Source organism: Arctopsyche grandis, chromosome 6 (genome assembly GCF_051622035.1).
Source record: "Arctopsyche grandis isolate Sample6627 chromosome 6, ASM5162203v2, whole genome shotgun sequence".
Classification (NCBI taxonomy): domain Eukaryota; kingdom Metazoa; phylum Arthropoda; class Insecta; order Trichoptera; family Hydropsychidae; genus Arctopsyche; species Arctopsyche grandis.
In genome coordinates this window covers 5,388,357-5,413,770 of record NC_135360.1, presented here as the reverse complement: position 1 = coordinate 5,413,770, position 25,414 = coordinate 5,388,357, and the positions used below count along the sequence as shown (strand labels likewise).

At 37.6% G+C, this 25,414-nt stretch overlaps 4 protein-coding genes across 7 annotated transcripts; all 4 read right to left on the bottom strand.

Moving 5' to 3' along the window:
• Positions 1–400: 400 nt before the first annotated feature.
• LOC143913033 (uncharacterized) lies at positions 401–7,908 on the bottom strand. 2 transcript variants are annotated; one of them, XM_077432541.1, is made up of 5 exons: positions 7,684–7,882; positions 7,287–7,610; positions 7,074–7,202; positions 861–1,119; positions 401–790 (listed from the first exon to the last, which is right to left on the bottom strand). In XM_077432541.1, exons 1-4 carry the CDS (start codon positions 7,789–7,791, stop codon positions 868–870), a joined length of 813 nt encoding a protein of 270 aa, XP_077288667.1. In that variant the 5' UTR covers positions 7,792–7,882; the 3' UTR covers positions 401–790; positions 861–867. The 2 variants fall into 2 exon arrangements, with proteins under 2 accessions (XP_077288667.1, XP_077288666.1); XM_077432540.1 differs by lacking the exons at positions 401–790; positions 861–1,119 and having other exon boundaries at positions 6,005–7,202; positions 7,684–7,908.
• A 1,421-nt stretch (positions 7,909–9,329) lies between these two features.
• On the bottom strand, positions 9,330–9,950 carry LOC143912534 (uncharacterized). The gene has a single exon (XM_077431820.1). The coding sequence runs from the start codon at positions 9,948–9,950 to the stop codon at positions 9,330–9,332; it is 621 nt and encodes a 206-aa protein (XP_077287946.1).
• Positions 9,951–13,987: 4,037 nt separating this feature from the next.
• Positions 13,988–17,446, bottom strand: LOC143912825 (uncharacterized). 2 transcript variants are annotated; one of them, XR_013260660.1, is made up of 4 exons: positions 17,236–17,446; positions 16,838–17,161; positions 15,098–16,757; positions 14,844–14,990 (listed from the first exon to the last, which is right to left on the bottom strand). XR_013260660.1 is itself a non-coding variant. In XM_077432246.1 (3 exons), the coding sequence occupies exons 1-3, from the start codon at positions 17,344–17,346 to the stop codon at positions 15,789–15,791; spliced, it is 1,404 nt and encodes a 467-aa protein (XP_077288372.1). In that variant the 5' UTR covers positions 17,347–17,446; the 3' UTR covers positions 13,988–15,788. The 2 variants fall into 2 exon arrangements, 1 of the variants encoding a protein (XP_077288372.1); XM_077432246.1 differs by having other exon boundaries at positions 13,988–16,757.
• A 4,503-nt stretch (positions 17,447–21,949) lies between these two features.
• On the bottom strand, positions 21,950–24,229 carry LOC143913244 (uncharacterized). Of its 2 annotated transcripts, none has more exons than XM_077432920.1 (3): positions 24,014–24,229; positions 23,618–23,941; positions 21,950–23,539 (listed from the first exon to the last, which is right to left on the bottom strand). In XM_077432920.1, the coding sequence occupies exons 1-3, from the start codon at positions 24,119–24,121 to the stop codon at positions 22,382–22,384; spliced, it is 1,590 nt and encodes a 529-aa protein (XP_077289046.1). In that variant the 5' UTR covers positions 24,122–24,229; the 3' UTR covers positions 21,950–22,381. The 2 variants fall into 2 exon arrangements, with proteins under 2 accessions (XP_077289046.1, XP_077289047.1); XM_077432921.1 differs by having other exon boundaries at positions 24,040–24,213.
• Positions 24,230–25,414: the final 1,185 nt, after the last annotated feature.

Here is a 25,414-nt window from a genome sequence, read left to right as displayed (position 1 = left end):
GAGTTTTTTTTTTCAATTAGAAGATTTTAATTATATTTAATGTATGACATATAATCAACTTTAAATTAAATTTTAAAAATTCAGTTGTTCTCAACCTTTTTTAAGAAGTTCTGTGGTCCTCAACTTTTTTTATTGACATATTGAAAAACTTATTCTGGATTTTATTTATAATATATTTTACCAACTAAATTACAATTAATTTTAATTCTTATTATAATGAGATTATAATAAAAAATAAAAGTTCAGTGGTTTTCAACTTTTTTAGACGGTTTTGTGGTTCTCAACTTTTTATTTTTATCTTATAATGAATTTATTTAATATATATTTCATAAAATACAACAATTCTTCTGATTGGATTACAGAAAAAGAAATCAGTGGTTTTCAACTTTTTTTTATTTTTATCTTGAAAAACTTATCTACATAGAATTTATTTATGATATATTTTATAAACTAAAACATAATTTTATTGTTATAGTTAGATTACAATCAAAGGTAAACATTAAGTGATTCTCAAAAATTTTTATTAAGTGATTCTCAAAAATTTATCTGAAAAACAGATTTTTATAAAAAAATATAACTCAATTCTTACGGTTGATCATAGCAAAAAATAAAATAATATAGGTACATATGTAGCTTATTTATAATATCTTAGGAACAAAAACATGATTCTAATAATTCTTGGTCTACTCAGTAGAATCTACTGCCACTGATTATCCGTGTTATTATATAGATATGTACATAGGTGGGGTTTGGTGACTATTCAATCACGGAGTCTCGAACGGGTACGAATCTGCAAATTTTTTATACCTTTAGTATTGAAAAGTTTGAAAATATGTAAGATAAGTTGATACAAAACTTACGTCAAAATTAATAATTTTTTCTCGTGTGGTAATCTTCAAAACAAGGATGTACACATAATGCAATATCACATGGAAGACACATCCATCGTGTATCCTTTCTCATATTTGGGCGTCTTACGGAATGACGACACACGTGACATGTTCTCTGCGTTCTTGATCCTTGGGCAGCTGTTTCAGGCACTGGATGTGGAAAATGTCTAGCCCTAAGTCTCACAGGGTCTTCTCGAGGTTTTCTACCTCTGGAAGGAGATGGTCTCACCTTATGATAGTTTTGAACAATTTGTTTAATTATATTTAGCCGAAAGTCGCTGAATTGAGGTTTCTCGCCTGTCTTTACTAAATATAAATTGTAGGCATTCAGGGTTGACACATCAATCAACCGTAAGAAAATCTTTTTGTACATAGTCGTGTTCTTATCGTGTTCGAGTACAGACGTTGATTGCGTGTGTGGCGATTTGTGCAACGAAATTGTAACAATTAAAAAAAAAAAACTTTAATTTGTAATATATAATTATGTTTATGTTTTAAGTAAGTGTATAACAATGGCTTCAGAAGTAATTACGATTGAAAAAAAAAATTTGGACATTTTAACCACAAAAACTAACAGTATATCGAATGATAATAAGACATTTTTAATTAATTCAGTAAAACAATTAGTTAAATATATATGTGAAAAAGAAAATAATGATAAGGAACAATTTATGGATGTTATAAGTAGAGGTCGGAATCTGAAGGGGCCGGAAACGTGCCGCCTATTGTTCAATTGTTGTAAATGCTTTGTAAAAAAGGTTCGGCAAATCTTTAACAATGCATTTACAATCTTTGAACAATAAACAGCCCCTTCAGATTCCGGCCTTTAGTTATAAGTGATTTAAGAAGTGAATTTAAAAATTTGAAAAACAATATAGAAAAAGACATCAATCTATTAAAAAGCAACAGGGAATTAAACATTTTAAAAAGTGGTGTAAATAAGAATGAAAATAATTTAAGTTATGCAAATGCACTTAAAAATAATAATAAAGACGTTACAATAATTTTACCAAAAAAACGCAGGAAATGAACAAAACGAAAGAAGATTGCAAAAATTTAATAAAACACAAATATCGGAAGGCAAAGATCGAAAATCGAAAGATCTTAAGTCGAAAGATAAAAAAAAAATGGTGCATGGTAAACGGTACATACTCACGTACATGTTCACTTAATTTGCGCGAGCAGGATACAACAGGAACAAGAGGAACATGCTTTTCCTCCCGTATTAATGTGCGCGCGCAGAATACGGGAGGAAAAGCATGTTCCTCTTGTTCCTGTTGTATCCTGCTCGCGCAAATTAAGTGAGTATGTACCGTTTACCATGCACTATTTTTTTTGATCTTTCGACTTAAGATCTTTCGATTTTCGATCTTTGCCTTCCGATATTTGCGTTTTCTGTAATTTAACATTCTGTCTCGTCACGGAGACCGAAAAGAAATATAGAATTAATTAGAAATAGAATTAAGTATAATAATATATAGCAACCACCAAAAGGTATCGGTATAAATGTACAAAGTTTTTTTGCTCACAAGGATGAGGTTTGGAGTTTAACTGTAAGTCAAAAACCATTATTTATAGGTTTAAGTGAAACGCATGTAAGTAGTGATTTTGAAGATTTTGAGCTGAATATAGATGGATATTGTGTTTTGAGGTGTGACTCTAATTCTAGACATACGGGTGGGGTACTATTGTATTTAAGGGATGATTTAAGTTACGGTAATGTAATAGTTAATAAGGTTGATGGTGAGTTTTGGACAATTGGTGTGGATGTGCTTGTGAATGGAGTTACTGTGTTTTTGATAGTAATTTACCGCTCTCCGAATGGTAGAAGTGGAAGATTTCTTAAATTTTTAGAAGAATTGAGTGAAAGAAGTATAGATGCGAGTAAAAATATAATTATGTTTGGGGACTGGAATTTTAATTGGTTACAGACAGAAGAATTTTATGTAAAAAAGTTGAGAAATTGGGTAAATGAACTGGGTTTTAAACAAAAAGTGACGGAAGCAACGAGAGTGAATAATTTATCAAGCTCTTTCATTGATTTGGTTATAACAAATATAATGGATGAGGCGAAAGATGTACCGAATATAGGAGACCATTCTATTGTCAACGTGTTTTTGGGACAGCGGTTTAGTAACGGAGGACTTAAAAGTATGCAGGTGACTGAAAGAGAAAACATTGATTATCAATTGATGAATGAATTGTTGAAGGAGTGTGAATGGGGAAAGGCTGGTGATAGTGCGAATGAAATGTGGGAGATAATGTATCGTAATATAACATATTCTAAAAGTAAATGCGTAAAAACCACAAGAATCATGCATAAGCATAAGCTGAAACCTTGGTTTACCAAGGAAGTAAAGGAAAGCTTAGTTGATAAGAATATTATTAAGGCTATGGATGTAATCCAATTAGAAAAGGCTTGGTTAGAGTATAAAAGAAAGATGAATGAATGTGTGAATGTTTTGCGTAATGCGAAGAGGGATTGGCATGAAAGAAATATTGATGGTGCATGGTTGTTGGAGCAGTTTTTCTAGATTTTAAACGGGCGTTTGAGACAGTAGATAGGAATATTTTATTACAAAAATTATATAAGATATGAATAAATGGCATAGTATTAAAGTGGCTTCAATCATACTTAATAGACGGCAAATAGTAAAAATTGATAAGGTGTTATCCTCTGAATTTGTAACACCTCATGGAGTGCCGCAAGGGTCCAAATTGGAACCTTTATTATTTATATTATATATAAACGATATTGTTAAGGTAATTAAGAAGTGTAAATTACATTTGTTTGCAGATGATACATTGATATATATAATTGGAAAGAATGTTGATGTAATGTCTGAGATTTTAAATATAGAATTAAATTATGTGAATGACTGGTTGTGTGAAAATAAATTAAAGCTGAATGTGAATAAAACAAAAATGATGTGGTTGAATGGTAAAAATAAAAATATATTGAATGAAATTAGAATTGATGATAAGTTAATTGAAAAAGTTGAAAATATAAAATACTTAGGAGTAAACATAGACTCAGGACTAAATTTTAAAATGCACGCTGACTATATAATAAAAAAAAATGGCTAGAAAATTTGGTATATTATGTAGATTAAGAAATATTTTAAGTAAAAAAAGTAAAATTTTAGTGTTTAATTCAATTGTCTTGCCACATGTGGTTTATTGTGCCACTGTGCTTAATTTGTTTAGTGGCCAAGATTTAGAAAAAATTCAAAAAATACAGAATAAAGCAATGAGAGGTATTTTGAATGTGAGTAGATTTAAGAGTATTGGAAGTATGTTAGATGAATTAGGATGGATGAGTATTAGAATTAGTCTAAATATTAGTACATTGTCTTTCGTTTATAAGTTAGATCATAAGTTATTACCTAAGTATTTTGATGATTATATAATAAGGAATAGAGATAAACATAGTTTTTATACTAGAAATAAGGACAAACTAGTTGTAAGTAGAGTAAGAAAGAATAAGACGGCTGGGGGTGTTTTTCACAGGGGTGTGCTCATGTATAATGCCCTCTGTGAGGGACAGTACATATAAGTTAATTATAAATTTTAGAGTTAAGTATAATAATTAAGATGTATTTTTAAATTAGTTTGATAGCTAAAATATATATAAATAAAAAAAAATAAATTTCAGTGTTTTTCTTGAGGTATCCATAAAACTAATCATCATATCTGATTTATCGACAGTGCCCATATTCAAATTATAATCCACTACGGCTTCAGGTTTGCTGATATTTTCACCTGTCGTGTAATTGATTGCATCTGTTTCAACCATTTTCTTTTCATGAATATTTGTGAGCATGTGAATACCAGTTGTCAATATACAATCTATGTCCATTTCCCAAGTAATCTTTTACCATTGTTTTCACAACAGACCCAGATACTTCAAGATCTGGGTCTGTTTCTATTTCTGTTTGTTTGCCGGTGTACACAATGATGTCCAAAACATACCCTGTTTCCACATCACAACAGACAAACAGCTTTATTCCAAAGCGATGTCGCTTGTTGGGAATGTAGATTCTAAATGATAACCACCCTTTCCAAAGCAACAGACTTTCGTCAATGCATATGTTTTGGAAAGGATGAAATATCTCCTTATACGATCTTTTGATTGGATCCAATAATGGCCGGATTTTCCATAGTCTGTCGTTATTACGAACGGTGTTGTCTGTGAAATGAAGCGCTCGTAATAAAATAAAAAATCGATCCTGTGAAAACAGAACACGGAAGAACGGAGTCGCAATGATTGGATTTGTGGACCAATAGTACCCAAAAATACATACATCTCCGAAACATTTGTATCAACCCATTTTTTTAGCTTCGACTTTTCACTTAGATTACTACTGATTTGAGCGGCGTATCTATTTGTTTCTTTGACTATTATGTTCATTGCATTGGCATTGAAATACAGTTTGAAAAAATCAAGTTCTGTCTGCATGCGACATCCTGGCTGAATTCCGGATAATGCATTATTGAATGGGTGTATTTGAGGAGTAAAGTCGCCATCTTCCCATTTTCTCTCGTCATTCCGACTGCGTTTTGGGTGGTGGTGGTTGGTCGTCATCATCAGTCTCTTCTTCGTCTGAAGAATTATTCAATTGGAGAATTAAGTCATCCAAGTTATCCACCATATCCTCATCTTCACTTTCAAAAAAAAAAATTAGTCTATTTCTTGATCATTTGATCTTTGAGACATTTTGAATTTTAAAACGAGCAGATCACAATTTTTATTTACACTTGATCACAATTTTTATTTACACTTGATCACAATTTTTATTTACACTTGATCACAAAAAATATTATAATGCACTTCACAAAAAAAGTTTTTATGTACCGAGTCGACAAGACGCGAATGCTTTCGATAACGCTAATTGGATAACGCATCCAATATAAAACCGAGATCCGATTCTAGTGTATGTTCGGAATCAACTGACTCGAAAAATCAGGGCGAACACTCTTATTTTGTGGGAAATTGTAAAATTGACATATTTCGCTCGATTATATGATTGATTTATGGCCCGGTGGCGACCCTTTGGACAAAGTTTCCCTTGCATCCCTGACAATTCTCTCGAAAATAAATAAAATTCTAATTTCACGCTAAATTATGTTTATTAGGGTCAAATGAAATAATAAATAAAGTCAGAGATGTCGATGTTATTCGTTCGGAACATATTTTATAGTGTTTACATGTGGAAAATATTACTTTAGAAAAAAAATTGTCTTCATGTTCAGTCATCAAAATTTAACTGGCTTTCACGCCTCGCTAAATTTGGTTTCTTTATTCGAATACAAAAATATATATTCACAAGAGTGAAAGAGAAACCTCAGCAACACTTGAAAACAACCGAGATGCAAATATGTCGAACAATGAGAGAGGTAGAGTATTTTGAGTGATTGAACGTGTCAAACCGTATGGGTAGGGTCATACTCTGACAGGGCCATTTTACTTTGCCCGTACCCGTACGGTCGTACTCCTGAAAGGGTTAATAGCAAAGTGCCCAAAATACGGGTCTCTACATGTAAGTCACAAAAAATATGCATGCAAACGAGAATTTACAAATCCACGAACATCTAGAGAAATGAGAAATCCAGATGTTTCTCGATAAGAAACATTAGTAAAACACAGTTTCTACTCAGTGAGCCACTTCACATGAAGTAAACGATTTTCAGCTAACATTACCATTTGTGTAAGATTTTATATAAACTTCTAGGATATCCTTCAGAGAACGACTTTAAACAAATGCCTTATTTTAACTGTCTCTCCTTGGTGTGAGTTTTTACATGCTTACTTAAGGTAGACCTATGAGTGAATGACATCAAACAAACTCCACATTGGTTTGGTTTTATCTCTTTGTGAGAATTCATATGCTCGACGAGGCTATCTTTAGCAGTGAACAATTTAGAACACATTTCGCATTTGAACCGTCTCTCCTCGGTGTGAGTTTTAGCATGTCTATTAAGGTTAGACCTGTATGTGAATGAAATCAAACAAACGTCGCATTCGTACGGTTTAATTCCTTTGTGGGAATTCATATGAACCAGAAAGTTATGTTTGATTGCGAACGATTTTAAACAGATTTCGCATTTGAACCGTTTCTCCTTGGTGTGAGTTATAGCATGTCTACTTAAGGAAGATCTATGAGCAAACGAAATCAAACAAACTTTGCATCGGTATGGTTTTATCCCTGTGTGAGAATTCATATGCTCCATGAGGCTAGTTTTAGTAGTGAACAATATAGAACAAATTTGACATCTGTGTGGATTTTCCTGTGAGGATTTTCCTTCAAGTATCTGCAAAATATAACTACGGTTATACAATGAATTATAAGCATACATTTTTTACACTTAAGCGTTAAATTGCGAATTTTTCCTGACATTATCATTTTCAATTAATAGGGCGTTTTGCTTTGAATAATCTCCTTCCAAAAACTGTTTTCCCGAATTGCTTGACTCTGATTCATTGATTTCATCGTCAACACCTGGTTGACAGACATTTGATGTTGAATTATTACCAATCTCATCCTCCCAAATTAAATCATCCAATATAGTTTCTTCATTTTTGATATTTAAAATCTCGGTCAGCCTTAGTTTCTGTGTTTCTTCGCTCTGAATACAAATGCTTCTGAAATTGCTCAACAACCCGAGATTGTTTTTGCATAAAAGACATATCGTATCTGGCAACAAATCATCTCTGTTAACCTGTAAAATAAATAATAGCAATGAGTCTCTTATTGTGTTACCGGTTGAGCTGTTAAAAGCATTTGTAACGGACTTGTAGCTGACAGCAGGCCAAAATACGTTGAACTAGTGGATGAGGATAATCGTGGATGGAGACGGAGGACTCGACTGGAGCAGAACGGAGACAAAGTCTACACTCCATAGTTTAAATAATAAATCGGTAATTCAAACAAGTCATATGCAAACGTAAATTGATAATACAACTGTCAAAAATAGGCGTCTAGATTTGGTCTAAATTTAAATCAGTTTACAACTAAGTACTCTAAATGTATAAAAATATTTTGGTATTTCATTACTTTATATCTTTTCCTCGTTTTCGTTTTTATTTGTCACATTTATTGAATCTGCCCTTGAATTCAGCCAGATAGCCTTTTTGCTATTTACTTTGAAGTGTTTTTTCACGGAATTTTTTAACTTGTTCTGTAAATTTCTTTGTGACAATTTTTTTAAAAAAACTTATTTTTCAACCTTTTTTCTAGATCATGACAATCAGTGATCGATTTTGAGTTCGAATCAGTCAAAATCTCGAGTTTGAATTTTCGCATGATCTCGAAATTTCATCTAGTGTTACTACGTACTAGGGTTTCTGGCCCGGGTCGACCCGAGACAGACATTCCCGGGAATTCGCGGAATTTTTGTTGTCCCGTGTCTCGGGAATTCTTATCTCGAATCCTAGGAATTGGATTTAAAAAAATATTGAAAATATACAACATTTTAAAGGCTGCACGAAGGGAAATAATAAATCAAATACAATAAAAATCGTAAAATATTCTCAAGGGTTTGTTGTTCAGCAATAAGTACAGCGCATTCCCCGAACGTGGAAGTTTTATAAGCATAATGGTTCTGTGCGTTTGGCCAAAATCGTTTCTTGTAATTATATTTTTGGAAAATCTCAATACCGAAGGACTTAACCTTACTGATTAATTATTCTACGAATTTGAAAATTAAAATCGAAGAACTTAGAGCCTATAACTGTTTTTTTAACACAAATTTGAAATAATTCTAATTTTATACCTAACAAAACATTCTTTAAATGTTGTAATAAAAGCGAATGTATATCCTACGGTAAAACTATTATGAAGCGAGTATATCCTTCTTGTATTGACGATTCCACAATGGAAGAAACTCTTTTAGATTCGGATGAAGATGAAACAATGATGTGTTTGACGTTAAATGAAGAATTAAATAAGGAGTCAAAATAAATCAAAGACAAATATACAAAATAACGTCGACTTTAAAAAAGAAATTAAAATATACATACATGATGACAAGAGAAATAATTTATAAAAATTGCTTTCATCCCTTTTAACAATAAAACCAACTTCGACCGAAACTGAGTTTTTGCCATTGCTGGAAATTTTTGTACCAAATCTAGAAATACACTTTTGGATTCACTTTTAAATATTTTAGTATACTTAACAAGCTACTTTAAATAAGTTTACTTTTATAATTACATTTTTTCCTGTTAATAGATATATTATGTATTGTTTACTTTTTTTATATTTTGCAAATAAATATGTGGGTCTCGGGGGAACAGGGTAGTTCCTCCCCCACGAGTTAGGGCCGAATGGTCGAATGACAGCTCGACTGCCGTAACCATGGCGACCGGTGTTGCCACCCTCTTCTATGGGGTCGCCACATCACTCCCTCCCCAGCGACATTGCGTAGCCGTCGCGACAACTACGGGATGTAGCTGTCCAGATGGGCTGGCCACCGGACTCTCCTGCCAGTCCGTGTGGTTGCTTGTCGGCCAGTTTCTTGCTGTGGTTCTGCATTTTCTTGGGGGGCTCTCTCTGCTCTCTCTGGGGGCTCTCCGCTGCTTTCCATGTATGCCGGCTTTATGCGGTCTACCGATACGGTGACATTGGAATCCTTAATTCTCAGTGTGAAGAGCTTCGGTCCCCTCTTCAACACCCTGTATGGACCATCGTATGGAGGCTGTAACGGACCCTTGGCAGCATCGTGTCTCAGGAACACCTGATCACTGGTGTGCAGGTCTTTGAAGATAAAGGTTGATCTTGTTCCATGGCGCCGCGGTGGACTGGGTCTCAACCTCGCCATTTGGGACCGCAATCTCTCTGCTAGTTCCGCTGTGTTGGGTCCTCCGTTTCGTTGTGGAGCCAGAAACTCTCCCGGTAGCCGTAGCGGTTGACCATATACCAGTTCTGCTGACGTGGCATTAAGGTCTTCCTTCCATGCCGATCGGATTCCCAGTAACACTGTTGGTAGGGCTTCCGTCCACCCTTCGTCTTGGTGGCACATGATCGCGGCTTTAAGCTGCCTGTGGAACCTCTCTACCATCCCATTTGCTGCAGGGTGGTATGCGGTTGTCCTTATGTGTGTCGATCCCGTCAACCTATTCAGTTCCTTGAATAGGGTGCTCTCGAATTGTCGTCCTTGATCGGTAGTTATTCGTAGGGGGCATCCGAATCTTGCAATCCAACCACTGACGAATTTTTTTTGCAACCGTTTCTGCCGTGATATCTTCCATAGGGATAGCTTCTGGCCAGCGAGTAAACCTGTCAACGCATGTCAATAAATACTTGTAACCGGCGGACTGTGGTAAGGGACCAACTATGTCTAAGTGAATGTGGTCAAATCGATTTTCCGGTGGCTGGAACTCTCCCACAGGTGCAATGACGTGCCTTGTTATTTTCGATTTCTGGCAAAATATGCACTCTTGGGCCCATCTTCTGCATTCTTTCTTCATACCCGTCCAGAAATATCGTTGGGTCACTAATTTAGCTGATGCTTTTACCCCTGGGTGCGCCAATTGATGGATTAGTTCGAACGCCTGTTTCCTAAATTTCGCTGGCAAGTACGGCCGTTGCGTTTCTGAAGATACATCACAATAGATGGTCGTCTCTTCGCCTGGAATAGGTATCTTGGCAAACTGCTTGTCGGGATCTCGTAGCAGTTGTGACAGTTCTGTGTCATCCTCCTGCGCTCGTGCTATTGCTTGAAAGTCCATCCCGGAAATTGCTTCTATTCTTGACAGTGCATCCGCTACCACGTTTTCTTCTCCCGATACATGTCGAACATCTGTTGTGAACTGGCCTACAAAGTCTATGTGCCTAAACTGTCTTGGCGAACATTTCTCTGGCTTCTGTTGGAACATGTATATAATAGGCTTGTGGTCAGTGAAAATAGTAAAAAATTTTCCTTCTACCATATGGCGGAAATGCCGGACTGCACTGTATATTGCCAACAACTCCCGGTCGTAAGTGCTGTATCTCCTTTCTGTTCCTGACAATTTCCTTGTGAAGAATGCCAACGGCTCCCACCCTTCGGGCATCTTCTGCTGTAGGACTGCTCCGAGTGCTACATCTGATGCGTCCGTCACCAATGCCAAGTCTGCCCCTGGTTTTGGGTGGCTGAGGAGGGCTGCGTCTGATAAGCTATCCTTGCACTTTCCGAATGCTTCTTCCAACGCGTTGGTCCATGCAATCTTTGCCTTGTCTTTCTTTTTAGACCCTTTTAGCAACTCGTTGAGGGGCGCCTGCAATTTTGCAGCACCCGGAACAAAACGCCGATAGAAGTTTATCATCCCCAAAAACTGCCTTAATTGTTCGATTGTAGCTGGTCGGGGAAATCTTTTCACCGCAGCTACTTTTTCTGCTTGGGGTTTGGTTCCATTTTCTGACACCTCGTATCCTAGAAATCTTACAGTTTTTGCTCCGAAAACGCACTTTGCTGTGTTGACTAAAACGCCATATTCTTGAAACCGTGAAAAAAGTTTTCGTAAGTGGTTAATATGTTCTTCTTCGTTTTCTGACGCTACCAGCACGTCGTCAATATATACGTAGCAGAAATCCAATCCCCTTAGGACTTCGTCCATAAACCGCTGGAAGGTCTGTGCCGCGTTTCTGAGTCCGAAGGACATAAACGGGAATTCAAATAACCCAAACGGGGTAGAAATTGCTGTTTTTTTTATGTCTTCATTGTGTACAGGGATTTGGTGGTATGCGCGCACGAGATCAATTGTAGAAAATAACTTCTTGCCATATAAGGTACTGGCGAAATCTTCTATATGCGGTACTGGATACCTATCTGGTATAGTGCGGGCATTCAACGCTCTGTAGTCCCCGCATGGTCTCCATTCTCCGTCGTGCTTAGGTACTAGGTGTAATGCTGATGACCAACTACTGTCTGATGGTCGAGCGATTCCTTCGTTCAACATGGTCTTGAAAGTCTCTTTTGCGATCTGCAACTTCTCCGGTGCGAGGCGGCGCGGCTTGCAACTTGCTGGTGGTCCTTCAGTGGTTCTGATATAATGCACAGTATGATGTTTCATTGTTCTGTTTTTATTTCCTGTCGGCCGCGTTATCTCTGGAAACTCTGTTAGTAGATGGTGAAATGTTGATGTGCCACAAATTGCTTTCACCTGCTCTACTTTTGCTGTTCCTATTGCTCGGCCCCTCACTGAAACAGTTGTGAGATTATCCATCAGTTTCGCATTTTTCAAATCAATCAAAAGACAAAAATGTTTGATGAAATCAGCGCCAATAATAGGCCTTGATACGTCGGCTATTACAAATCTCCATTTGTATACCCGACGTAGTCCCAAGTCTACGTCTACCTCCTTCCAACCGTACGTTTTTATCGTAGATCCGTTCGCGGCGAATAGAAGGTATGATGTCGCTATTTTGCGACCCGGCAATATTGACTTCGGAAGGACACACAGGTCAGAACCGGTGTCGACTAGGAACCGTAGTTTACTGACCTTGTCTGTTACGTATAGGCGGCAAGAAGTGGGGCTGGGGCTGCTTTCCGCCATTAGCGCCTGCCCTGGAAGTTTTCCGCCTGGTTAAACCTGCGCGGTGGCGTGTTCCTGCGGCCTCGGGGACTCTGTTGTCGTGGTTGCCAGCGTCGGCTCCTCGCTGGGGAGTGTGATGGCCTTGATTCTTTCCGATTCGTCTCGTTCGTTTGTAGTAGCCGTCCCATCATCGTAGTCAGGTCATCTACCTTTTGATTTAATGTTTGGAACTCTCCCCGTGTCACATACTCATCATCGGTTTGCCGCCTCTTCTCTCTGCGGTCTGTCATCGCTGCCACGTGGGGGCTGCTGTCGTACCACCTGTCTGCCTTCCTGGCCAGCTTATCCAAATCGGTTTCGTCGCTCATTGCCAGTTGCAAGCTTAGTCCCTCTGGCAGCCTGCTCTCCCACGTGGTTCTCAGCAGATCCTCCGACATTTCCTGGGCCGCCAATATCCGGAGGTCTCTCAGGAACTGTGATGGCTTCCTGTCGCCAATTTCCTCGCGTTCGAGGAGTCTGCGATGTCTCTGTCGTTGGCCGACTCCTAACCTCTCCAAAATTTCCTTCTTCAGGAAGGTATATCGCTTGAGTTTCGGGGGGGCCACGTGGATGTCCCAAATCTCCGTCATCACCTCGCGAGGCAAACACGCGATTGTTCTGCAGTATCGCGTGTTTTCGCTAGTGATTCTGGCGGCTTCGAAGCTCGCCTCCATCTGTGCGAACCATATTTGGGGGTTCTCGGCCCAAAAGGGGGGAAAGGGGGGCACGGGCGCCCCCAAAAAGTCAAGATTTACCGTGCTTTGGTTGCGGTCGCTGTTCTCCGCGTTTTCCTCCATGTTGTTCTGCACATTGTTCTCCCCGCCTACTTCGCCGTCGGACATCGTGTTTCCACAATTGTCGGGAATAATAGGGGGGGATGGGGGTGCGCGCTGTCTATCACGTCGGGGTCACCACTGTGGGTCTCGGGGGAACAGGGTAGTTCCTCCCCCACGAGTTAGGGCCGAATGGTCGAATGACAGCTCGACTGCCGTAACCATGGCGACCGGTGTTGCCACCCTCTTCTATGGGGTCGCCACAAATACAATTTTTTTTTTAATTAAAAATATATTATAAATTGAAAAAAAGTTTTTTACGTGTCCCGGGATGCCAGACTCTGTCAATACAGAAACCCTACTACGTACATACTAGACTCCTAAATATTAATTTTATTCTTTCTTCGTCACATAATATACAAACTATGTATGTTCTTTATTTTTAAAAGTATTTAAGCCATTTCGTACAGATTGTTTTATGTGTACTGTGTACATACAAGTAAACAGCTATGTACTAACAGTCATATGAGAGTGGATAATTTAAGCAAGGTCGGATCTAAGGATTTTTTATAGGGGGGAGGGGGGGGGGGGGGCGATAAATAAAAATGCAATGAAGATTTATTGATGATGAATGAAAATAATGAAAATACAATGGACAAATGGTAATATAAAAATAAAAACAATGTATCGATTCACTTGAACATTAAGTTCCCAAGAATAGATGAAAGGAATTTATGGGATTAAATTTAAATATAAACAGCCCGAACGTAAGGGGACGTTTGTTCTCGTTTTTATTTTTACACATATTACATATACATATAAATTATTATTTTTTAAATTATTGCACATTTTTTTCATTTCAGATTTTTTTCTTTGAGAAAATTCTCGTTAATATTTATAAGGACGCTAAGGATTAAAGTGTTCATTTGTAAATTGTTAGTTAAATGAGTTGAAAAACGAATCTTTACGTCCATAATAAGATTGTCTAACATTTTTAAAAAAATTTCTAGACCTTGATTTGCTATATTATTCCTGTTCAGTTGGCGTTTTGTTTGCCTTGGGACCACCATGTTCACAAATTAATTTAGATTATTCAAAAATGTTATATAGCTCCAAATCTCAGTTTTTTTCTAATTTCCTTGAGTTTTAACTATTTTTTTATTAAATATATGACATGGTTTATATCAGGCCCGGGCAAACTTTTCGAATGGAGGCCGCATTGGAATTAAAAATGAACGTCGGGCCGCAAGTAAAATACTACTTATAGATATATGTACATTATTTACTATCATGAAAAAGAATTTCAACATAAAAAATAAGTGATCCTCTAATAACCAAACAATTTGGCGGGCCGCAGTTTGACCTGGTCTGGTCTATATCTATTGAAGTCTTTTGGAAAATCTCACTTAAAGTTAAAAAAAAATGAAATACAGAGATTGGCAATAATAAATTCAACTTGAGTTATGCTATTCGTTAAGGTTTTGGTTTTGCTTGATGCATTTAAATCGTTTCACTTTGAAATTTCATCTAAAATATCAACAATTGTTTCAAAGCTAATTAAAAAATTGGAAATTAATTCGATCCGTTCTACTCACGTTGTTTCACAGTTTTTTTTTATTTTTCTTTCGCTTTTTAATACTATTCAGAATTCGTCTCCGTACTTGTCGCTCTCACTTCCTGGTATCTGGAATTATTCAGGTTGCACCTGACACCTGACAAATAACAATTGACGGGCTGAAAACCAGACTGGTACAAGTGACATTTTAAAAAAATGTTGGTGTAAGTGCTAAAATAATAGCATATATGAAATGCTATTATTTTAGCACTTAAACCAGCTTTTTATTAAAATGTCACTTGTACCAGTCTGGTTTTCAGCCCATCAATTGTTTGGCGAATTGACTGTCCAGCTGTGGGTAACAAAAGGACAGCCATTTTGAACGCCGCGACAAAAATATTTTTAAATCAATATATAATTTTCAAACGGCAACGAAATTTAGGGGGTTCGATTGTTGTTACAACCCCCCTCTGTGTCCGTCTTTAAATTTAAAAATTAAATGTATTCTTTTTCATTATTGGATTACAAAAACTAGAAAGAAATACTAAGGTGCAATACATCCATTTAAATTTCAATTCGTATGTAAATATGATTCCAAATACTGTTCATAAAACTTCCTTCTTTGAGGACTGAAGTTTTTCTGCTAGTTTTTTTGTTTGTATTGACAAAAATATTTAAAATATTTAAGGAATATTCGGAATCTGGAATATAAGAAGTATTATTTTTGCCCATCGATTTTTTAGTTTTTTTGATTTCGTCGATTCCCAGGTACAGTTTGGAGAATTACTCGACTACCCAAATACTTAAAAGGTCGAGTAATTTGGCATCCTTAATTCAGAGTGTACAGATGTCTTATTTGAACTGTCTTTCATGTCTACTAAAGGCGAACCATGATTGAATGAAATCAAACAAACTTCACACTCGTATGGTTTTACACCTTTGTGGGAATTTACATGCTCCACAAGGTAAGCTTTAGCAATGAACAACTTGGAACACACTTTGCAACTGAATCGTGTCTAATTGGTGTGACTTTTTACATGTCGCCAGTGGCTAGACCTATGAGAGAATGAAACTAAACAAATTTCACATTGATATAATTTTATTCCTTTGTGGGAATTCAAGTGTTCCACTAGGTTACGCTTCATAGTGAACAACTTTGAACAAATTTCGCATTTGAGTGATTTCTTTCCGTCGTGAGTTTTTGCATGAAGATTGAGCGTATACTTGCGAGTGAATGAAACCAGACAAACTTTGCAATGGTATGGTTTTTTCCCAGTATGAGATTGCATATGAAACACTAGGTTATGCTTCACGGTGAACGACTTTGAACAAATGTCGCATTTGAATAGTTTCTCTCCGGTGTGAGTTTTCGCATGACGCTTGAACCTATACTTGCAAGCGAATGAAATCAGACAAATTTCGCAGTGGTATGGTTTTATCTCGGAATGAGATATCATATGATTCACTAGGTTACGCTTAATCGCAAACGACTCTGGGCAAATATCGCATTTAAACAGTCTCTCCTGGGTGTGAGTTTTTACATGTCTACTGAATGCAGACCCATGAGTGAATGAAATCAAACAAATTCCACATTGGTATGGTTTTATCTCTTTGTGAGAATTCACATGCTCGACGAGGCTAGCTTTACCAATGAACGATTTAGAACAGATTTCGCATTTGAACTGTCTCTCCTCGGTGTGAATTTTTGTATGTCTATTAAGGTTAGACCTACGAGTGAACGAAACCAAACAAACTTCGCACTCGTACGGTTTTATTCCTTTGTGGGTATTCATATGACCTAGAAAGTTATGTTTGTGTGAGAACGACTTTAAACAGATTTCGCATTTGAACTTAGCTTCGCCATTGTAAGGTTTTAACCCTTTGTGAGATTTCATATGCTCAATGAGACTAGCTTTGCCAGTGAATAATTTAGAACAAGTTTCACATCTGTATTGATTTTCGTGCGTGAATTCTCCTCTAGGTATCTGTAAAATAAAACGACAATTATTCAATTAAAGGCATATGTCTGTTACGCTTACGCGCCAAATTTTTTAATTTTACTGACGTTTTCATTTTCTATTGATATGGCGTTTTGCTTTGAATGATCTCCTGCAGAAGACTGTTTTCCCGAATTGCTTGACTCTGATTCATTGATATTATCTTCAACGGCTGGTTGACAGACTTTCGATGTAGAATTTATACTGATCTCGTCTTTCCAATTTAAATCGTCCAACATAAGTTCTTCAGTTTTGATATCTGAAACCTCGGCCAGTCTTAGTTTCTGTGTTTCTTCATTCTGAATACACATGTTCCTAAAATTGCTTAACAATCCAAGATTGTTTTTACATAAAAGACATATCTTATCTGGCAACAAATCATCTCTGTTAACCTGTAAAATAAAAAAAATAGCAATAAGTCTCTATTGTATTACCGGTTGAGCTGTAAAAAGTATTTGTAACGGACTTGTAGCTGATAGTAGGCCAAAATACGTTGCACAAGTGGATGAGGATAATCGTGGATGGAGACGGAGGACTCAACTGGAGCAGAATGGAGACAAAGTCTGCATTCCATCATTCAGATAATAAATCACTAATTCGAACAAGTCATTTGCAAACGTTAATTGGTAACACAACTGTCAAAAAATAATCGTCGAGATCTGGTCTAAATTTAACGCAGTGTAAAGCCATGTACTATAAATGTAAATTGACATTTTGTTACTTCATTACTTTAAATTTTTCGTCGCTTTCGTTTTTATTTGCGCATTTAATGTATCTGCACTTGAATTCGGAGCGGAAAGGTTCAATGTGATAATATGATTATGTTTCTACAACTTTTATATTTTTTGAATATTCTACTGTTTGTAATTCCATACCTGAAATCGTCATTACAATTACATCTACAAATTTAAACTCATCCATTTTAGATTTCTTTTGCGATAATATAATCTTATCGTATGTTGTATTAGCAGTAGTGCAAAAGTGATTTGTAGTATAATGTGGGATTTGATGTGTAAAGGTCTGTTCATACTATGGGGGATGAACGAATGAGACGATTGGCATGTTGAATGCACGTGTTTTATTTATGACAGCTGAAGGCAGAGTGAGTAGCGGCTCTCCGAACCCAGCCGAGTTGGTCCCCACTCACAGGAAGGCAACCAAACTCGACCATGTCGTATAGCGAGCCGCCACAATACCTATCCAGCACGACCCGTATCCATTATATGGACGTATTCATTCTCCATTCGCGCATGCGCATTTACGCACTCATGCGCGTCCATATAGAATGTACCAAAGAATACTATCCGCACTTGCATGACAACTGCAGGATACGGGTCGTGCTGGATAGGTATGAACAGACCTTATTGAGTGTAATGTTAAGTGTAATGACTAGAGGTAGGATAGTCACAGTGCTATCTATTGTTCCATTGTTGTAAATCCTTTGTAAAAAAGGTTCGGCAAACCTGTAACAATGCATTTACAACCTTTGAACAATACACGGCCCCCTCAGGCTCCGGTGCCTAGTAATGACAGGCAGTGGTACACATCTGTGTTCACTGTTATAGGTTGGCGCAACGTGACGCCAACAGACTGAGTTGAGTTGTGGCCGCGCCGCCGGTTGGCTGGATGCGTACGCGCATCGTGTGTATACTTTAATGTGTAATAAACGTATAAGGTTGACTAAAGATCACCTTTTAATGTCTCCCTCCCGCAATCCCCCCTATATCCGAACCCTACAATAATAATGTTGTCAACATGTTTTCAATTTTTAAGAGAAAAGACCTAAAAACTGTCGAGTGTTTTGCGGTACAATTTGAAGAGCGAGAAGTCTATAATACGAAAGCTAAATTTTGTAAATGTAATTTGGAAGCAGAAATACTTAGCTTCTAGTTTCGAGGTGTGTGGCCGTGTCTAAAAATATTTAATGCACATTTTTATTTATCATTCTTATACCATCTGTGTTCTGGATAGGTAAGTACAATAAAATAATCCATATTCATTAGGGTTATAACATTTATTTTAATTCAATTCCAAGTTGTACATAAACTTAAAACAATGCCGAAAATTCACATTAAAGCTGGGTTTAATAAGGTCGTAATGACCGTCTTTTCCGCTCCCACGTTGAGAGCGCGATGCCAAACAGGTGTCGTCCTTCCAGAGAACGCGATGTAGGGGAAACCGTTGACTGACTTGGGATATCGTGTATGTGTCGTAGGGTTTCCTGGTTGGCTGCTCGTCGTCTAGATGGAGCCTTGCCGGTCTGGTCACAGCGGCTGATGGCGAGCTCTCTGGAACTGGGCACACGTCTGTCCCTTTGAAGGTCGGATGGCGAGAGAGCGACACTCGTCTCGCTCGAAACGAAGTCCATTCGGGGGGGGGGGGGGGGTTGCACGGTTGCCAACCTAAGCATTGGCATTGCTGCCAACTGACGGGACGATGAGGATAACGTAGTTTTACATCCTCCCCCTCTCGAGTTCAGAGGAAGACGTCCCGCTTCTGAACTTGGATAGAGATCGCTGCCTGTGGTTACGCAAGTCGCTGCTTGCGGGGTCTCCCTCTTCTTCGCTTCGGCACGACCGGTGCCGGAATCCCGGCCTCCCTGGCCAGGTAGGGGCTTTAAGGGTCAAATTCCTTGACTTTTAAAGCTTAGATCTGGAGAACGTAGTTATCAGCAGCCAGAACCGCGCCTAGGTCATGGAGTACGTCCAGAGGCGACCGTAGCTCTCATGCAAACGTGAGGTATTCAGGGGATTGGTTTGTCACTTGCGTGATTGCACAATTCATGGCAAATCGGATGGATGGCAAGGCGTGCGGCCAATTTGAATGCTGGTTCTTTACTAACATAGGGAGCTGAACCTTTAGGTCGCGGTTCTTTCTCTTCGCTGGGTTTCCTTCCGGGTGATACAACGGCAGTAAATTCTGTTTCACTCCAAAGGTAGACATGGCCTGTGTTGCATCCCCTCTGCGACGAATTGCACTCCATTATCTGAGATGATTCGCCGCGGTAGTCTGTACCGAAGGAAAAGTTTTTCTATTTAAACTTTTGCGCACTCCTCCGCGGTCGCGACTGGGAGAGCAAATAGTTCAACCCACTTACTGGCAACGTCTTCTACCAAAAAAATCCACCACTAGCCCTGCTTGCCAGCAGGTAGCGGACCGAAAAGGTCGATGGCTAGCACTTCGAAACGTTGAGCAGGTACGGGGGTTTGTACTAATCCGGTGGGCTTCAAGTTGTTGGGTTTGTACTGTTGGCATTCAACGCAGGTGCGGACGTAATCGGCGATGAACTTCCGCATTCCGGGAAAGTACTGCTGATGGTCCTCGCGATTCCAGTGTGTCCGGCCGTAGGTGCGTCATGCAGCTCCTTCATGATGGTTCCGCGTATATCAACGGGTACCATCAGCTGAGCCTCCTCCATTTCTAGGTCGGGACTAAGACGATAGAGAACGCCTTGGATCAGCAGGAAACCCCTGACTGCCCAGCTGATTCTTGTCGAGCAACATCGGTAAGCCTCGGAGAGCATCTTCGTCCTAAACGCAGCAACAGTTTTTGTATATTTCTACTGCGTCTAAGAAAGCGTCAACGGACTCTGTGGCAATTTGCGAAGTTTCCCACCGCGACCGATGGATGTGAAACGACGGTGGGGAGAACAGATGAAGTGCAGGAGGCGATCACCTGCTCCATCATATCCATCAGCATCGCGCCGTCTACTGGAACTGTCGATGGTGGAGTCGACTGTGAAGGAGGCGCTTGCGCTGCCTCTCCTGAAACATCGTCTTTTCCCACGTTGAGAGCGAGATGGCGAACAGGTGTCGTCCTTCCAGAGAACGCGTTGTAGAGGAAACCGTTGACTGACCTGGGATATCGTGTATCTGTCGTAGGGTTTCCTGGTTGGCTGCTCGTCGTCTAGATGGAGCCTTGATGTACCGCAGTGGGGGGACGGCTCAGAAGGCTGCTGGGCACACGTCTGTATCCCTTGAAGGTCGGATGGTTAGAGAGCGACACGCGTCTCGCTCGAAGGGAAGTCCATTCGGGTGGGTGGTTTGCACGACTGCCAACCTAAACATTGGCATTGCTGACAACTGACGAGGCGGAGACCATAGTGTTATGCTGCGTACGGACCAAACCAACGACGATTTTGGTCCAACGTTTTAACCAGCAGGATAAAACCAGTAGCGTACAAAATATCGAAATAAAAATTAAATTTAAAAGATGAAATTAAATATCAAAATTAAAAATATTATTATTATATTAAAATTAAATTCAAATATCAAAATAAAATTATAATCAATATATTAAAATTAAAATAAAATATTGAAAGTTAAAACAGAACATGCTCAATTTAAATAAATTTTCGAGATTGACCTAAAATTAGATCATCAACAATCACATACAGGTAATCCTCGACTTTTGTTTGTCGAAGATGTTTTGACTTACGAAGATACGCACTAAGATCGAAAAAAAAATCAAAGAATTATTATTTTTACTTCCCCGTAATGCGCAGTTACTGAGAATATATCATGTGTTAGTATGGGTGACCGAGCGATGGTCCCAACCCGGTACGTTATCAAAAGAATTTTTTTTATTCTTCAATTGTTTCTCTCGTCGAAATAAATCAATTAATTAAATCATTTCAGAGGTAAATTTTATCGGATAATGTGTGATTTTTAATTTTATTTCGACGAAAGAAAAAAAAGCCCTTTGACAAATCACCGACAACCGACATCGACAGTTTTTTTTATTAAATGTTTCATCGACGGCCGAAACACAGTAGTATATCGTGACGACTTTTAAGAAATAATAACAATATTTTTTTCGCTCGTAAGCAGAGAAATTATAATATTTCTCTGTTTGTAAATGCGTATCGTCGTAATTCAAAACATTGTTGTAATTCAAAACATCAACGATGATCTAATTTTAGCTCAATCTCGCTCTTTAGCTTGATTTTGATATTTAATTTCAATTTTAAAATTTAATTTTTATTTCGATATTTTGTACGCTACTGCTGGTTAAAAAGTTGGCCCAAAATCGTCGTTGGTTTAGTCCGTAAGCACCATTACAAGGTGCCATCAATTCATTTAGACTTCAAAAAAATGAATTCATATGTAAATACGAGCCCTAAAACTGTCCATAAAACTTCATTTTTGAGGACTGAGGTTTTTGTTAGTTTTTTTTTTTTTGTATTGATGACAATATTTTGATTCACAATATTTGAAGAATATTCCGAATCTGGCATATAAGAATCAAAAACGTTATTTTTTTTTCATTTTATATTCGTCTATCTATAAAATTTATTTATGACTGGATTTTTTAAATTTTTAATCCCTAATTTAAGGAATTCCCATTTGTAATTTTGAGAAATATTCGACTACCCAAATACTAAAAAGGTCGAGTAATTTGTCATCCTTAATTAAGAGTGTACAGATGTCTTATTTGAACTGTCTCTCCTTGTTGTGAGTTTTTTCATGTCTACTGAAGGCGGACCCATGAGTGAATGAAATCAAACAAACTTCACACCGGTGTGATTTTATTCCTTTGTGGTAATTCACATGCTCCATAAGATAAAATTTAGCAATGAACAACTTGGAACACACTTTGCATCTGAATCGTGTCTAATTGGTGTGACTTTTTACATGTCGCCAGTGGCTAACCCTATGAGAGAATGAAACCAGACAAATTTCACATTGATATGATTTTATTCCTTTGTGGGAATTCAAATGTTCCACTAGGTTACGCTTCACAGTGAACGACTTCGAACAAATTTCGCATTCGAGTGATTTCTTTCCATTTGAGTCTTCTGTCTTTTCATTGTGAGTTTTTGCATGAAGATTGAGCGTATACTTGCGAGTGAATGAAACCAGACAAACTTTACAATGGTATGGTTTTTTCCCAGTGTGAGATTGCATATGAAACACTAGGTTATGCTTCACGGTGAACGACTTTGAACAAATGTCGCATTTGAATAGTTTCTCTCTGGTGTGAGTTTTCGCATGACGCTTGAACCTATACTTGCAAGCGAATGAATTCAGACAAATTTCGCAGTGGTATGGTTTTATCTCGGAATGAGATATCATATGATTCACTAGGTTACGCTTAATCGAAAACGACTCTGGGCAAATATCGCATTTAAACAGTCTCTCCTGGGTGTGAGTTTTTACATGTCTACTGAAGGCAGACCCATGAGTGAATGAAATCAAACAAATTCCACACTGGTATGGTTTTATCCCTTTGTGAGAATTCACATGCTCGATGAGGTTGGCTTTACCAATGAACGATTTAGAACAGATTTCGCATTTGAACTGTCTCTCCTCGGTGTGAATTTTTGTATGTGTATTAAGGTTAGACCTACGAGTGAACGAAATCAAACAAACGTCACATTGGAATGGTTTCATTCCTTTGTGGGAATTCATATGCTCCACGAGGGTAGCTTTTGAATTCAACAATTTAGAACACATTTTGCATTTGAACCGTCTCTTCTCGAAGTGAGTTTTTCTATGACTGTAGAAGTTAGACTTATAAGAGAACGAATTGAAACAAACTTCGCATTGGTACGGTTTTATTCCTTTGTGGATATTCATATGACCTAGAAAGGTATGTTTGTGTGAGAACGACTTTAAACAGATTTCGCACTTGAACCTAGCTTCGCAATTGTAAGGTTTTAACCCTTTGTGAGATTTCATATGCTCAACGAGACTAGCTTTGCCAGTGAATAATTTAGAACAAGTTTCACATCTATATTGGTTTTCGTGCGTGAATTCTCCTCTAAGTATCTGTAAAATAAAACAACAATTGTTCAATTAATGGCATGTCTGTTACGCTTAAGCGCCAAATTTTGAAATTTTACTGACGTTTTCATTTTTTATTGATATGGCGTTTTGCTTTGAATGATCTCCTTCCGAAGACTGTTTTCCCAGATTGCTTGACTTTGATTCATTGATATCATTGTCAACGGCTGGTTGACAGACATTCAATGTCGAATTTATACCGATCTCGTATTTCCAATTTAAATCGTCCAATATAATTTCTTCAGTTTTGATATCGAAAATCTCGGCTAGCCTTAGTTTCTGTGTTTCTTCATTCTGAATACACATGTTTCTAAAATTGCTTAACAATCCAAGATTGTTTTTACATAAAAGACATATCGTATCTGGCAACAAATCATCTCTGTTAACCTGTAAAATAAATAATAGCAATGAGTCTCTATTGTGTTACCGGTTGAGTTGTTAAAAGTATTTGTAATGGACTTGTAGCTGATAGCAGGCCAAAATACGTTGAACTAGTGGATGAGGATAATCATGGATGGACACAGAGGACTCGACTGGAGCAGAACGGAGACAAAGTCTGCATTCCATAATTCAGATAATAAATCGCTAATTCGAACGAGACATATGGAAACGTCAATTGGTAACACAGCTGTCAAAAAATAATCGTCGAGATTTGGTCTAAATTGAACGCAGTGTACAGCCATGTACTCTAAATCTAAATTGATATTTTGTTACTTCATTACTTTAAAAATTTTCTCGCTTTCGTTTTTATTAGTCACATTTATTGTATCTGCCCTTCAATTCGGAGAGGAAAGGGTTAATGTGATAATATGACTATTTTAGCACAACTTTTATATTTTTTGAATATTCTATTGTTTGTAATTCCATATTGATTGCATGCCTGAAATCGTGATTAAAATCACATCTAAATATTTCAACTCATCCATTTTAGATTTCTTTTGCGATAATGTAATAGTACCGTATGTAGTATTAGTAGTAGTGCAAGCAGTGGCAGATTATCGCACAGCGGAATTGGTGCATATCTGTGGCCTTCAAATTGAAGGGGTCTCCAAATCGTTCTAAGAAAAATTATCATATGTATTTCGGAATTTCCTATGCATTTCACTACAAAGCCTATGCGTTTCACTAGTCGACTCAACTCCTGATGTATCTCATATAGACCAGTTAGCATTAATCTTGAGATTTGTGGATAAAAATAGAGATATAAAAGAGCGTTTCTTTGGATTTTTAAATATTGAAAAACACGAATCTGAATATTTAGATATTTCTAAATGTAGGGGAAAATCATATGACAATGGAGCCAATATGGTTGGAAAATTCAAAGGTTTGCAGGCTAGAATATTACATCATTGTAATACAACCACCTTTATACCATGCGCTAGTCATACCTAAACTTAATTGGGAACTATGCTGCAGAATCCTGTTTAGGTGCGTTATATTATTTTGATTTTATTAAAGCTTATAGAATATTTTTTTAAGTAATATTTCGAATAACCAACATTTAAAAAGAATAAACAGTACGCGATGAGCATCTAGAGCAGATGCTGTTTTTGCTTTAAAATCAAACTATCAAAATAATAAACAAGCTCTTATTAAAATCAGTACGTCTGAATTTGAAAAACCTGTGGCGGCTCGCTTATACGACATGGTCGAGTTTGGTTGCCTTCCTGCGAGTGGGGACCAACCCGGTTGGGTTCGGAGAGCCACTACCACTCTGCCTTTAGCTGTCATATAATAAACACGTGCGTTAACATGCCAGTCGTCTCATTCGTTCATCCCCCATAAACCTATGGGAAAATTGGAGGCAAAAAGTTGGCAGTATATTTTAATGAATATGATACGGCACTGCTAACTAATTTG